Consider the following 15,429-nt stretch of genomic DNA (forward strand, 5'->3'; position numbering starts at 1 on the left):
GGTCTTAGCACAGAATAAAGTTTTGGAAATCTTTTCCTTCTTCCCCAGTAGTGTTTAAATGCCTGCTGTGATATGGTAAGATTAAACTGTCTGCACTTACAGAGGGACTGCATGCACAGAATCAAGTTACAGTGGTAATACCACCATGTATGAGGTAAATACATTTAAAAAAACATAGAGAAGGAGTTGAAGTTAATCAAACCTGTAAAACAAACAATCCCAAAACAGGTGCGATTCTTATTTGCCCAGACCTCACATACCTAGACAGCAATTTATGGGAACACGACCACTTATTTTAAGAAGCACCACTCGACCTGTCTAACAAGCAGTTCAGTCTGGTCTACAAGTCGACTGGGCACAAAACCCATCAAATTAAGCATTTTCTACTCCACTTGAAAAACTACTTCAAGGGAATGCTGCTGCTGCTGCATCATCCACACCAGAAATAGGTTAGGAGAAATGGCATGGCACAGGGACTGAGAAGCAACAATCTGCAACAATCTAATACACAGCAGACAGGGAAAAACAGAAGAACATAGAAAGGCAAAATATAAATCACTCCAAGATAAATTAGCTCCTCTGGCCAGTGCTTGATAAAATCATTATAAAACCTCACAAAATAAAGACTACATGCTAAAGCAAGAGAAAGCACTACCTTCTCAAAAACATCTCAGAACCGCAGCAGGGTTAGAGACCTACCCATTAGTGACAGCACAAAGCATAGGGAATAACCCCCAAAGAACTAAAGCTCCCAGGAAGAGGGAAAGTCTATTACACTCCAATTAAACCTCACGAGAGAAAAGCGCACTACACAGATGGCTCAAAAATGCATGTGGAGTGGTACAGGTGGGATGGAGCAGGCAGACAGGAGCTCCAGTAAAACCACACTCAAGCAGAAATGCCACTATTAGGACACACCAAGAATTTCATTATATGTATTCCTAAAGTAATAACCCAAACAGAATGGTGATATAACTTAAACAGTTCCTAAGCAGGAACATTAGCAACAGCATGTTCAATAAATGTGCTGAAAAAGAAAAAGGTTATACATATCTAAATAAAAGGACAAGATACCTCCAGTAAGACAGGTCCTGTGACATAAGGATACGGTTTGCCTGCATGCTAAGCTGTGCAGGAAGCAAACTGCGTTCACAAGCCATTTAATGACAAGTCTCTTTAGTCTGCTATCTCGCATGCAAACCCAGCTTGTGTCCTGTGCTGTGGCACCTACACCAAATAATATCTAATAGCCATATCCATTAACAAGTGTCTATTTGTAACAGACACATTTGATATTTCATAAGTTCATCCACAGCCATAAGTAAATTCATATTGATTTTACATTGACTAGTTGTAAAGTGTTACATTCACACCAGTGAGGATTTGTTTTTCAAGCAGCACTGATAGAATTCTTTCTAACTGGCAGGCTGAAACAAGTTTCATCAAGTAGTATGATGATAATTCACCTTTCTAAATGCATAATATACGTCGTAAACATATGAAAGTGAAAGCATTTCCTATCTATCCAAGCAAATACACCTACCTGTCCTCAGTCACTAATCACTCACACCAAGTGTTTTTTCAGAATACCTCCTCTCTAGACCATGATGATTTTATATACAATAAAGTTTAATGTTTTCACTTTAATCAAACCTCCTGTTTAGTGTCCCATTTCAGATGACAACATTAATTGCACTTCTTGTATTTTTTTAAATTGATATTGCCACCTAGTGGTTTGTTTCAACAATATCAAATAATCATAAAAGCCAGCATGAGAACATCAATGTCTAATTTAAGCTTAAGAAAACCCATCAGATCTTTTTTCCACCAGTACAGAAAAATGTAATACTGTTCTCCACCAAAACAAAGGAAACAGTCAAGGACTACTTATACAATTAAGCATAAGGTAGAAATAATTCTATTTTAAAGAGAATGTACTACAGGTAGAATAAAACGGTATCATCAAATAATTTTATGTTATGTAATAATCCAATATTGAACAACTATGCAAACACAATTTCAGAGAAAACTTATCATTACTAAATCTGCTTTTAAAGACGGGCAGTAGCTCCAGGAGAAGCACAGATCTCCATGCAGGTGGCCATCACCCTCACTACGAGAGGTTCGGCACGGGACTCGCTCGGCTGAACAGACAAGGAACGGCTGTTTATTGAAGAGAGCAAAGGCCCTGAGACTCGACTTAGTGGCCATTTGTGAAAACATTTGGGACTCGTGGTGGAGAGTAGAGAGGAGTATCCACAGCACGTGCAGAAGAGAGCCAAGGCTGTTGTGGTGGTGACCTACAGGTGATGTGGGATATAAATGCACACAGAACCAAAATCTTTAATACAGCTTCTCTAACTCATGCAGCACTGAAATTTGTAATAGCACTGAATTATCCGCTTTACATTCACTTTTCTATATCTGTATTACCTGTTTTAACTGCTATCTATTTGGTGTTATTATAGCATATCCCATAAACATATGTATATTTACACATGCATATATGTAATACAGAGAGCAGTTATTATTACTGCGCCTTTTTTTTAAACACATTTCATATAAAAATGCTACTGATGTCATAGGTGAAGAAATATATAGACCAGAAAATCTTTTGCTTATAGCATCGTTCTCTAAAATAGTCAAAAGACCTCTCCATTATTTCATGGTACATTTTCCATCTACTTTAGAACACATAGAGTATTTCTATAATGAAGAAAGATCATACCCCGAAAATGCATTCAAGCCCCTTCAACTATTTCAGCTTCAATGTCAATTCAATACAGAATGCTACGTAGCTTTGTCCACTTATACATAAAAAGCCCCTAGAGCTTTTTTCATGACAGCAGGTACAAAGGTTCTTTTGAGAGAAGAAAAAACAGTTTTCTAATGAAGTGTTGAATAACTACATGTTAAATGTAAATAAAACCAAATCTATTCTGCAAACTACCACTGTTTTAAGATACTACCTCAAGATTTTTTAAGATTCAACCTCAAGAGGTATTTACAAAGCCAATTTGCAAATAAAATCCCACTAGCCAGGATTTTCCCACTATGTACTACCGCACTTGCCAGCATAGAAATAATTTTTAAATGTTAATAAAATAAAGGCCATATAGACTTTCTGTAAAAAACAAAACAGACTGTATTTGAATTTTAACTCAAAACTAATCCCCTTAAATTTTTCAAATGTACAGAAAGAGCCTTTTTCTCTGATATAAATTCTGCTAATGAGCTACTTGCAAATATGCTCTCAGATGTGCTGTACCACTTTTAAATTCCAACGTCATCAATTTTCCTGGAAAAACGTCCAGAATGCCATTTCACTTCAGCATCACTGCACTACATTTATGCCTTGTCACTGCCCATCTGCCTCTGCAAGCTCTGAAATCACCCGAGCAGCAGCAGCCAGGTTCAGAGTACGGCAGCAACTTTATGAATCCAGCAGACTTGCGTCCAGGTTATCTGAATGAAGAGCAGTGATGGATCCTCACCACAGACCACACAAAGCAAGACTCTGTGGCCCACATATATATGGTGTTGCCATTGTTTGTGATGGGCCACAGGCTTTACGTGAAGCTCGTAACACCAGTCTCGGGACCTACTGGGCTTTGCCTGAACACGTCGTGGCCTGCCTGAAGAATTGTTTTAGCATTCAGCAGCAACAGTCTACGGATCAAATTACTATTACCTACTTCGTTTTAGCAATTGCTTAGCTTTGTACAGTTGTGCAGTGTAGCACCTATTGTTATATGTATATCTGGGACTAACGGAGCAATCATAATTATTGTGTGTAAAGTGAACTATTTAATATGCTGGAATAAAAAGCAACATAAAGGAATAAAGACGTGCAGAGGACTAGAGAGTCACAGGATGAGACAGAGACCCAGGGCGACAAGCACCTCACTATCATCTGGTAAAGAAGATTCTTTTGAGCTAGAACTCACAATAGTATAATGAAGTTCCTGGTCTTTTCCAAATCTCCCTGACGCTGCTAAAATTTTAAAACATTCACCTGGGAACAGGCTCTGGCAACAGTGATCTGTTATACTGTGCCTTGTGACACCAGGAAAGGGAACTTGAAAGAAAGTTTAAGCCTTTGATCTCCTCAGGGATCCCTCCTTCATAAAAATGCTGAATTGTGACTGCTATGCTAAAAAGAAAAAAAATCACTTTAATCACCCAAACAGCCTCATTCTGACCAAATGAACGCATGTGTTTGTTTTGTAACTCAGAGTTACTTGGCTGCAGGCAACGAGCATGCCGATACCTGTGTATTAGTGAAACCTGATAGCAACGCATCCCTTTTATTCACTTTTCTTCCAGCTCCATCAGTCTGTTGCTCTTCATTACTCCACAGAAGAGATGTAAAGCTACTGACTGTCCCTTACACACCAAAGCCTACCACAGCCTATAATCCTGTGATTGACACTTGTACATGGCATATTGAAATAATAAGCTTGAAATTCCTCAGGCATCTAACTCCTATTTCACAGGTGGGTGAATTATTAAGCTACTACATAAGCATGAGAACTGAAACTTTAAAACAAAACTAGCCATTCACAGCAACAGAGGAAATAACCCAAATTCTTAGATTCATGACTTGAAATCCCAGGCTCATTTTGGCACCAAACTCAGACCTGCAGATGGCATCAAAGTCTGCAGGAAAAGTAGCATTTCAGGCACTCCCATTCCTTCGGTATTTTGCACTTCTTGGCATGTCCCCTCCCCACCCCTTCTTCATTACCTTACTGTCCTCGCTGAGCTTTTCTCAAACACACATCTCTACTGAGTCACTGTAGACTCACATTTAGTAGCTGTCCCCAGTTTCCCAGCTCCTTCCTCAGCCAGGTACAGGAGTGGCACACGTCAGATCACTCGAGCCCGTTTGGATCTAGGTTCACAGATACCATCAGGCTCACACATAAAATAAGACGTTGCAAGTGATCTACTGAGGTGGCCTTACAAATCCAAGAGCTGCCACACTAATTTAGATCAAACACATACCTAGGCCAGTATTGTACCACTAGGTGCCCATTTAGATATGAGTATACAAGTGGATCACTGTATATTAGGACAAACTTACATGACAGGGCTTCAGCAAACACTGGCTTGGAAAGTCGAATTGCACTGACAGGAGTATACTTAAAAACTACTGGCTGTTCTAGCATCCAGTCTTATCCTTCTTAAGCCTATTTACAATTTGGCCTCTATAACATATTGCAAAGCCACACTCTGCAACTTGTACTGCATAAAAAGTAGTAATTTTTTTGCATTAAAGTCACTCGTTGGATAGCATTGGTTTGTAATGAAAAAGGCAAGTTATTTTTTCTTCCCTTTCTATACCAGTTACGATTTTTCAGGCACATCAAAATGCTCCTTAACCACCTTTACAGATCTGAAAAGCACTAGCCATAAATGAAGCTGTCCAATACCCTCAATCACCTTTACCACCTCCTTCTTGGAGCAATTTCTAGTTCTACATCATCTGGTTTGAGGTGGTAGGATATGAACCATGTAATGCAAGCACAAATGAAACCACAATTTATACAGAAGCAGAATTTACTTTAAAATATTTTAAAATCAGTTTTCAAACATGAAAATAGCCACTAAAAATCTGGCTTAAACAAAGTAATCGGGTAGTGAGGTGGACCGCAAACTGGCTGAAGGGAAGAAGCCAGAGACTCATGGTCAATGGGGCAGAGTCTGGTTGGAGGCCTGTATCTAGTGGAGTGCCTCAAGGGTCGGTGCTGGGTCCAGTACTATTTAATTTATTCATCAACGACTTGGATGAGGGAATTGAGTGTACTATCAGCAAGTTTGCTGATGACACCAAGCTGGGAGGAGCAGCTGACACGCCAGAAGGCTGTGCTGCCATCCAGTGAGACCTGGACAGGCTAGAGAGTTGGGCAGGGAAAAATTTAATGAAATACAACAAGGGAAAATGTAGAGTCTTACATCTGGGCAGGAACAACCCCAGGTTCCAGTACAGGTTGGGGAATGACCTGTTAGAGAGCAGTGTAGGGGAAAGGGACCTGGGGGTCCTGGTGGACAGCAGGATGACCATGAGCCAGCACTGTGCCCTTGTGGCCAAGAAGGCCAATGGCATCCTGGGGTGGATTAGAAGGGGGGTGGTTAGTAGGTCGAGAGAGGTTCTCCTTCCCCTCTACTCTGCCCTGGTGAGACCTCATCTGGAATATTGTGTCCAGTTCTGGGCCCCTCAGTTCCAGAAGGACAGGGAACTGCTGGAGAGAGTCCAGTGCAGGGCCACGAAGATGATGAAGGGAGTGGAGCATCTCCCTTATGAGGAAAGGCTGAGGGAGCTGGGGCTCTTTAGCTTGGAGAAGAGGAGACTGAGGGGAGACGTCATTGATGTTTATAAATATATAAAGGTTGGGTGTCACGAGGATGGAGCCAGGCTCTTCTCGGTGACAACCAACAGTAAGACAAGGCGTAATGGGTTCAAGCTGGAACACAAGAGGTTCCACTTAAATTTGAGAAGAAACTTCTTCTCAGTGAGGGTGACGGAACACTGGAACAGGCTGCCCAGGGAGGTTGTAGAGTCTTCTTCTCTGGAGACATTCAGAACCCGCCTGGATTCCTTCCTGTGTAACCTCACCTGGGTGTTCCTGCTCCGGCAGAGGGATTGGACTAGATGATCTTTTGAGGTCCCTCCCAATCCCTAATATTCTGTGATTCTGTGAAAGTTGTCTTCGCTGTGTACTTAACTACAGCCTTAGTTGCACTTAACTGGCATTCTTTTAATTACTTTCTACTTGGATTTTGATAACATATTCCTTACTTGTTTCTAGGGTTCAGCATTTTACTGTTTTGCTTCTACAGGATACATGATCTCAAACTGCCCTCCTGTCCCTCACCAAAACTGCTAAGTGACCACTGGGTATTCAGACTCTGGCAGGAGAAAGGAATAAAACCAGCTGCTTTAATGCGCTTCCACAGCCCTGCGTAGCACAACGGAGCAGGCACAGCCTGTGCAACTGCCCACGGCTCAGCAGGACCAACCCAAACCAAAGCCCAACCTTCTGAAGGTCCTGGGAAGGAATCTGGAGTTGCTTCTCTCCTAAGCACTCTGGAAGAGGGAGGAGTGGCCCTTCTCTGCAGGCTGTACCTTCTCTCTTGAAGATACAGCTCAATCATGTTATACAAACAGATATGTCTCAGATCGTGAGGAGGGAATAACAGCACATATAGGTGAGCAATAGCAGGAGGGTAGTGAGTGGGAGACAAGCACAACTATTAAACAGAAATTACTGGGGTGATGGGGAGAATAGAAGAGACTGATCAATGGGAAGAAAAAAAAGACATTCCAAGAGAGAACAGTATAATTTTAGTACAATTTGAAAATTAGTAAACAATTGATTTTAATAACAGAATTTAAGGTACCGATATTGTACCTAGATAGCGCTGACCTTTATCGCTTCAACAAGAACAACAGAGATATTAACTTTTTTCCTTAGGGATAGGAAAATATAATTAACCTTTAACTATGGAATTCTCCCACTCATTTTAGAAAACTGCAAACTAAGCATTGACAATAGCTCAAGGCAACTGAAGCCCTTGATTATTTTAGTCTCCAACATTCAAATTATTGACTTCCAATTGACTAACTTCAGTTGAGGAAAAAAACAGTAATTTGCCTTTAACCAACAAGTTCAAGATAAGATTCCTCTAGCATTAACACTCAAAGAGACTCCTTAGTAGAATATTATTCCATTATCCAGGACCTTGATATAAAAGTCAAAAGTCCACCAGCTGTTTTGCTGAACAAAATTAGAATATGTAGTATTTAGACATATGCACTATTTTAATCACAGGATTTCCAAATGTGTAGGCTAAATTAAAGTACAGATATACCTCAAAAAAAGTTACTACCTTTACAGACATTCACTTTGAAACTTACTTAGACCTCCTTTTTCAGGTGCTTGTTCATAATGTCTTCTGTTAAATACAAAAACTTCTATGGTTATCTTAGGCTCAGGTACACACTGCTGCAGTTCTGCTCAGTAACGTGCATTATTACACTACATTTATCTTCCTAGCCATTTCTCCACATACCTTCTGCACATTGTCAGGGATCCATTCAAACACAGCAGCTCCCAAAAGCAGAGTTCATCCTAAAAGATGTATTACTGGGGTAGAAAGAGGGGCAGAGGAGTAAAACTACTGCCAAAGTTCTGCCACCTTTAAACAGAACTATCCCCCTTCCTTTACAATATTGGAAATCATAAAGATGGGTAGAAAGACAATTTTTTGTTCCTTCAAATATTAATAAAAGAATTTTTAAATATTTTTCCTTTCTTTTAAAAACAGCCTAGCAAATTTGGGCCCAGTCCCTAAGTCCCCATAGGCAATTAGAAGCGAATTAGCTATTTACTATTAAAATACAGGCTAGATTACAAAGGCAAGAGTTGGGCAGAATTACAACAGGAGTAATCAGTAAGAAAAGGGAACAATTATGAATAAAATTGCTATATAGTTATGTTTTCATTTTTAACAGTCCTATCCCTTTCTTCCGTAGAGAACTGAGGTCACCTCATTTGCTTTCATTAGATATTGACATAACTTTGGGTACTATCCTAAATCTTTCCCAGTCCTCCTCTGTAAAAGGTTCTTAAAAAATTAACATTAGCTTCTCTGACATTCTTCAGTAAATCATCCCAAGAACAAATAAAAAAAAATTTTAAAAAAAGCAGACAACAATCGCCCTACATGCGTTACAATTGAGGGGCAGATACAAGACCACCTCAGACTGCGAGAGTTCATGGTCGTTCTCGTATAGGGAGCCCAGGGGCACACCTATAGCCTTTGATCAATGAACAGAATCCATTCAGCAAACACCCACAGGCACAGCAACTACCTAACAGATGCGGCTTTTAAGAAAAACAACTTGTCACAATGCAAAATAACTATTTTGTCTGAGCATAACTAACACTTGAGGAAGCTTTGAAAGACTTCTGCAATTTCCTGGTCACCAATTAAATTTCTGGTCTTCCTCATCTATACCTAGATTCAGGCTTCCTTCAAACAAGGATTAAAATAATTTTTCACTTCTGTATACATTATTATGTATACGTGTGTGTGGGTTTATGTTTTTGTGTGTAGCAGCAAATCTAGTAGCATTTTCACATGAGAAGACAGGAAAAGGAAGCCCGATAAGGCTTATTATCTAAAGCTCATTGTCTTATGCAATCACAGCCAGAGACCCAATGAAAACAGTTTTCATTACTGATATAGATTTACTCTTTTATTACAGACATTAAGATGACAAACGGATCAGCAATCAGTGAATCCAGTCCAAGTGCAGGTATGCTCACAAGAAGCATGTGCAGTTTCCACTACTGCCTTGTGGTTCACTAGTTAACGCACAAACAGCCTGTGCCAACCTTTGCCCCTAGCTTTCTGGGTGAAAAGACGACAATCCTTAAAGATTGCAATCCTTGAAAAACATGAATGGAATTTAAAACAAAAAATCAGGTTTTAAATACAAAATCCTCGTCTCTTAAGAGTAAATTAGTAAAACAAATGTCTTGCCTCTGTTCCTCAACAGGACCAGCAGTTCTCCTCTAAAGGAGGAAATTAGGAGAGTTTAATCCAATACAACTTTCTGATATGTTCTCATTGTCACACACTTCTATTTTTTTAAAATAATTTCTAGCTTAGCTAGACACATTTACTTCTACAACTCTTACTGCTCCAGAAAATGCTAAAGATTTTACACAAATTTTATTCAAGAAGATTCACGCTGTAAGGCAGCAATTAAAAAGTTCCATGAGAAGAAGAGGTTTTCTTTCAGGTTTTACTTTTGCCCTATGTCTAGATAATCTATGGTCACCAAAAAGGATTGTGTGCATGCTTTCTAATCTTTTTTTTCCACACACACTAAATCACTGAAATGGTCACAAAGCATATTTAGGACACCATCAAGAAACCAAGTAATAAAGGAATTCTTTCCTTCATGTTAATATGTGGGAATTCAGTGAGGTTGTCCAAAACTAAAAATAATTTGATTTGGTCTAGTCTTCATCAAACCAAATTACATTTGTTATACAACCTGACATTCTTATTTATTCAGTAAAGATTGTCATATACATTGTAGTTTTGAAAAAAAAAAGGCAATAGCTTCTACAGTCCACCATCATCTTGATAACAAAAGGAAGAGAGAGAGAGATGTTTATATTTCAAAATCCACATCCAGGCCTTGTCCAAAAAATTTATTACCATCCTACTCTGTAGCTACAGTAAATAAAGAGTTAGAAAAAAAAAATGCACTGCAGAACAAGTGGCCTGGTCATCATAAACATTACACCCCAACGGCTCATGTCACTATGATCAGAAACATGAAAAGCAATAATTTTCCCTACCTGACCAAGGTACTCTTGTTTAACATCAACTATGCCAAATCAGGGTATTTTCCTTAATAAAACAATCAGCATGCTAAGCCCAACATTATTTCATCAAATATAATCATTACAAATGAAATTAAGGTCCCAGGATGGCATCTCTCTTCATTGCCTGTTCAAAACCTGACATAACCACGGAGCCCCGTACAGGCCAGGATGTGGGTGGCTGGAGCCCAGCCCTGCTGACAGGGACCGGGGGTTCCTGGTGACAACAAAGCTGAACAGCAGTCAGCACCACAGCGCTGCAGCAACGCAGGAAAATCCAATCCTGCGCTGCATCCGCGGCAGAGGTAGAGATGTAACCATCACTCTCTCCTCGGCACTTCTCAGATCACACCTGGAGCTCTGGTCCAGTTCTGGTCTTCACAATTCATGGACAGACTGGCGAGCGCCCAAAGGAGGGCCATGAAGATGCTCAAAGGGCTGGAGAACCCTCTGAGGGAAGACTGAAGGAGTTAGGCCTCTTCTCCCCAGAGAAGAGAAGGCTCAGCAGGGACCTCATCACAATATTACAGTACTTAAAGGGCTACAAAAAGGAGGAGTCTCTCTTTTCACAAGGAGCCACACTGGAAGGACAAGGGGCAACAGGCATGAGTCGCACTGGAAGAGGTCTCATCTTGATATATAAAATAATTTTTTTTTACAGTGAGAACAATCAATCACTGGAAGAATGTCCCCAAGGACACAGTGGACTCCCCACGCTAGAGGTTTTCAAGATGTGGCTGGACAAGGTGCTAGAGAATGACACATAGGCTCCCTTTCCCACTAAAGGCTGGACAAGATGGTCTTTCGATGTCACTTCCAGCCTGGGCTGTTCTATGATTTTGTTCTACAAAAAAGGCATGAATCTTGGCAAATTTGTATGATCAGATAATTCTTTGAGAACAGATGTCCTGACACTTACATGACTTTCATTATACAAATCTACAAGTAGACCTCTACAGAATACTGGAAATTCTGGAGCCATACCCATTTCAGAAATTAAGTTTATCAGACCTGCAGGATGTTTTCTTACTACATGAGACAGAGCTCAAAACAGAAAGATGAATACATGTGCTACTTTACACTGAAATTTTCTCTAGATTCCATTGGATCCCACAAAAAAGCCTTCGATCTGTGTTTTATTATCACATTACAAAGATGAACATTGGACTGACTCGGGTATTCAAGATCAAACATATCATCACACCTTGCTTAAATTAAACTTCTATAATCTCAATACATGCAATTATTTACTTCCTTACAGAAGAATTATTACTATTATATCTAGACAAGTAAAATCAACTTTCTTTCAGATGAATCTTTCTGTATATTGTATTCTTTAAGAAGGCACAATGTTAAGCACCCGAAGCCCACATACGCTAAGTGGGCAAATAACCAAGATAGAAAGTTACAGCCCTGCTGTATGGGTAACTTGATGAAATCTGAATATTTGACAGAAACAGGACAGTCTGTACACACTGCATGCAAGTCCATCTATTATAACCAAAATGGAGTGATAACTTATCTTAAAATAGTGAGATACCATTTTTTTCAGTTGCCTGGATAATTGAATTCAATATAAGGGCATACCAAGTAGATTTTATCTCATGAGCTACTTAGCTTCTACTTTCTTATTTTTCCACCCTATTAATAAAAAATAGGGATTCACCTCCACCAATTCTCACCATTGACTTAAGGGGTCAACACTGCGCAGTTACGGGACCAATCTCACAGCCTTCCACGGCAATTACGGTCATAACAGACAAAAAGCTATTCAGAGTTAAACACTGTAATTTTTTCTTCTTCTTGTGTCATCATCTTAATACTCTTCAAACAAAAGCCTGCAAGTAAACGACAATGCGATATAACTCTCCTAGCCAATTCTAGAAGAGGAATCCTGCAGTTCCTTTGAAGTACATTGTTACCAGCAACAATGGAAGCTGCTTCATAAAGCTATGACCCAGCAGAGGAGAGCCTTCCTAAGAACCACAGTTTAAAAATAAAAACAAAAAAAAAAAACCAAAACCCAGCTTTGGATTCAAAACCAAGTCATCATTTTCATGTACTGAACAAGTTCAATACAGGGAACTTACAGTATAGAATTTCCACCCCTCAAATCAACATTTTCTTTTGCAGCTACTGTGCATTTGATGTGCGTCACAGATACTGTAGGGCTCTAACACAGCAGTATATGCTGTGGCAGTTCAATTTAAAGCAAGGCTAGGAACAGGACAAAACAGATACATTTGTTGACATTGTCTTCTGAAATAGTGTCCGACGCTGGCTTTACTTTGGGAGCCTAAGCTATTTAGCCACATGCAAGGAGACTTGAAAACTTGAAAGGAGTTTCCCTTTCATAAGGAAGCATAAAACAGAACAGGACGCCTCCATAGCATAAAAGTGGTTTGAAGAAAAAAGAAAACATATGTAGCAGAGAAGAAATGATGGCTCTGTTGTCTACCGCAGCAAAACCACTGTTTCCCAAGGCAACTGAACACATTGGACCATTGCATCTGGAAATGCCTACTCAGTGTGGCAAGAGGCCAGCTACTGACTGCGCACCCTGACGCCACAGTAGCCAGTTTCTTCAGCAAACTCAAAAAGAGTGCCAGTTCTGCACTTACTAGGTACCGTGACGGCAAACTTCTGACAACTCACTCTGCAGGACATCCCGAGGAAGCCCTGTTAAGAGGTGTACTAAACGTTGTATCATCTGAGTAGAAGAGAAGTTTATTAATAACCTTGTGGTTAAGATGCAACTGAAAACTACAAAAATAATTCCTAACCTAGAGTTACAATAAAATTTAAGCTAATTTTGTTTTCAAAGTGGCAAAACAAATCCATGTAATGTTACAAACTGACTTCCCAAAAGGTTTTGGGAAACAAGGGAACCAATCCAATCAGAGTGCATATCTTACACATAAAATCTGTTTCCATTGCAATAACTCCAAATTCACACAACAGAAAGTATCATGCAGCTTTCATGCAACGCTGGAGGAAACAGCAGTAGCAGAACAGGATGTGAACAAAAAGTTAGCTATCAAAGCCTGACAACCACAACACCAGCATTTCATTGGTTTTACACATCTCAAAGTGGAAAAAAGCCCATTCATCATAACTAAGAAGAAAAAAAAACACACCACACACAACAAACCTCCAGGGTCAGGGTCGTATTATTGTTTACTTCTATAGAAACCAGAAAGAAAAAGACTTTGCCCCTTAAATCATTTACTATAGCACATAGTAACATCTTTACCCCATCAGATATAAATCCATCCACCCACCATACCCTTCTTCCCAATTCTAAACACTGGTTGACTAGGAAGAGAGATGAGGAATATCAGGATGTACGTTTTCCTGACAGAACAAAGTAAGCAGGCTGGATCCCCAATCAACAAAAACAAAGAGTCTACTGGTGACTCAATGAGTCACCAATAAAATCTCACTGAACAAAATACAGTAAAAGTTAGTGAGAGAAGTACATAATCCTATGAGGAAAAAAAAAATAAAATAGGGAGGAGTCTGAAACCACATTATCCTAGGAAAGAGTAGTTACAAGCGGGAACACTACAGATATGGAAGAATGCTCCTACATAGTTCAGTGAAAACAGGTATCATGAGAATGAGAAAAAAATGAACTGGACAGTGACAAGAACATGAAGGGTTAGCAGAAGATGGGAAAAAAAAACACCAAAAAAAACCAGGCTGCGATTTCTGTCCATTTCTGCAAGAACAACAGAGATTTTAACAAACAAACAAAAAAATACCGGTGCAAGCATTGCTGGCAATTTAACTCATCTGGGAACATGAAACCATCTGACAGTAGCAAGCAGGAGGCAGAGAGCAAGATGAGTGTACCAGGCTGTTAGCAGGGTAAGCAAAAGGACCGCCTATAGATGGGACAGTGCCGCCAGAAAGAAATCAAGGAGAGAAAGAAGACCATGAGGATGAGAGAACTGGAAGGTAAATCAAACGGGACACGAGGGCTGCAAAGACCAAGTATGTGCGGACCCCCGACAAGCAGGGGTTTGTTTCTCCAAGACAAGCGCCGCGGCCATGCCCGGAGCGGGTCCCGCTGGGGAGAGAGGCCGGCCCGTGCACCCCGGGAGGCCCTGCCCCGAGGAACCCGAACCCGGGGCCAGAGCTGGGGACGGTCCCCGGGGAGACGTGGCGACACCCCCGTGGGAGGGCCCGGCCCCGGTGCGGTGCGAGCGGCGGGGGGTGCTCTGCCGGGGGATGCTGGGCTGGGTCTGTCCCGGCGGCGGGGCAGCTCCCCCGCCAAAGCCGGCGGCGGGGCCGGGACAGCGCAGGGCTGGGGGGCCGGGCCGCGGGGCTGCCCTGACAGACGCTGCGGGGCGGCGGCGAGGAACGCGTGAGGGAAGGACAGACCGCGAAGCTGTCCCGGGGGGAGGCTCCGTCCCAGTGGGTCGCGGATTCCCGTACTCACTTTTTGTGGGGCGGCGGGTGCTTGTCCCTCCTGCCGGCCGCCGCGGACTGCTTGGGCCGCCGCCTACGGGCCTGCAGGGCCAGCACTGCCGGGGAGAAGAGAACAGCGGGGAGCCGGCGTGAGCGGCGGCCGCGCTGCCCCCGCTCCCGCCCCGCCGCCCGGCGCCGCCCGGCACGGCACGGTGCACGGTACACGGTGCACGGTACAGTACAGTACCTTTGCGCGAGTTCATCGCCCCGCGCCGCACGCTCCCCGGCGGGCGCGCCGCTCCCCGGCTCGCCCAGCGCCGCCGCCAGTCGGGACCGCGCCCCCAGCGCCGGCCGGCGGCAGCGACACCCCCCGCGCCGCCGCCAACTGCGCAGGCGCGGCCCGGCCGGAAAGGCGGGGGCGGGGCGGCGGCGCCTGGGGGGAGCGCGCCTGGGGGGCAGCTGGCACAGGGGGCAGCCTCGCCTCCTGGCCGGCCGCTGCCCCTTCTTCGGGCCCGCATGAGTTACTGGGCTGCTGCCGGGGTGGGTTTGTCAGGTCGTCGAACCAACTGGAAGTGAATCTTGCCAAATTCTGGGTTACGTTCGGAGCGGT

At 42.2% G+C, this 15,429-nt stretch overlaps 1 protein-coding gene across 5 annotated transcripts in view; it reads right to left on the reverse strand.

Moving 5' to 3' along the window:
* The window catches only part of SRPK2 (SRSF protein kinase 2), a 143,633-nt gene extending 128,488 nt beyond the window's left edge, over positions 1 to 15,145 (reverse strand). For 4 of the 5 annotated variants that reach the window (XR_010608047.1, XM_065658689.1, XM_065658687.1 and 1 more), the window contains exons 1-2: positions 15,067 to 15,145; positions 14,851 to 14,935 (exon numbers count right to left, since the gene is read on the reverse strand). Coding sequence is in view for 3 of the 5 variants with exons in the window: in XM_065658689.1 (XP_065514761.1) it covers positions 14,851 to 14,935; positions 15,067 to 15,082 (101 nt within the window). In the remaining 2 variants the exon portion in view is untranslated. Of the gene's footprint in view, positions 1 to 14,850; positions 14,936 to 15,066 lie in introns of those variants that run through there. The other variant, XM_065658686.1, reaches the window with a different exon arrangement.
* Positions 15,146 to 15,429: the final 284 nt, after the last annotated feature.

This window comes from Caloenas nicobarica, chromosome 1 (genome assembly GCF_036013445.1).
Source record: "Caloenas nicobarica isolate bCalNic1 chromosome 1, bCalNic1.hap1, whole genome shotgun sequence".
Lineage (NCBI taxonomy): Eukaryota > Metazoa > Chordata > Aves > Columbiformes > Columbidae > Caloenas > Caloenas nicobarica.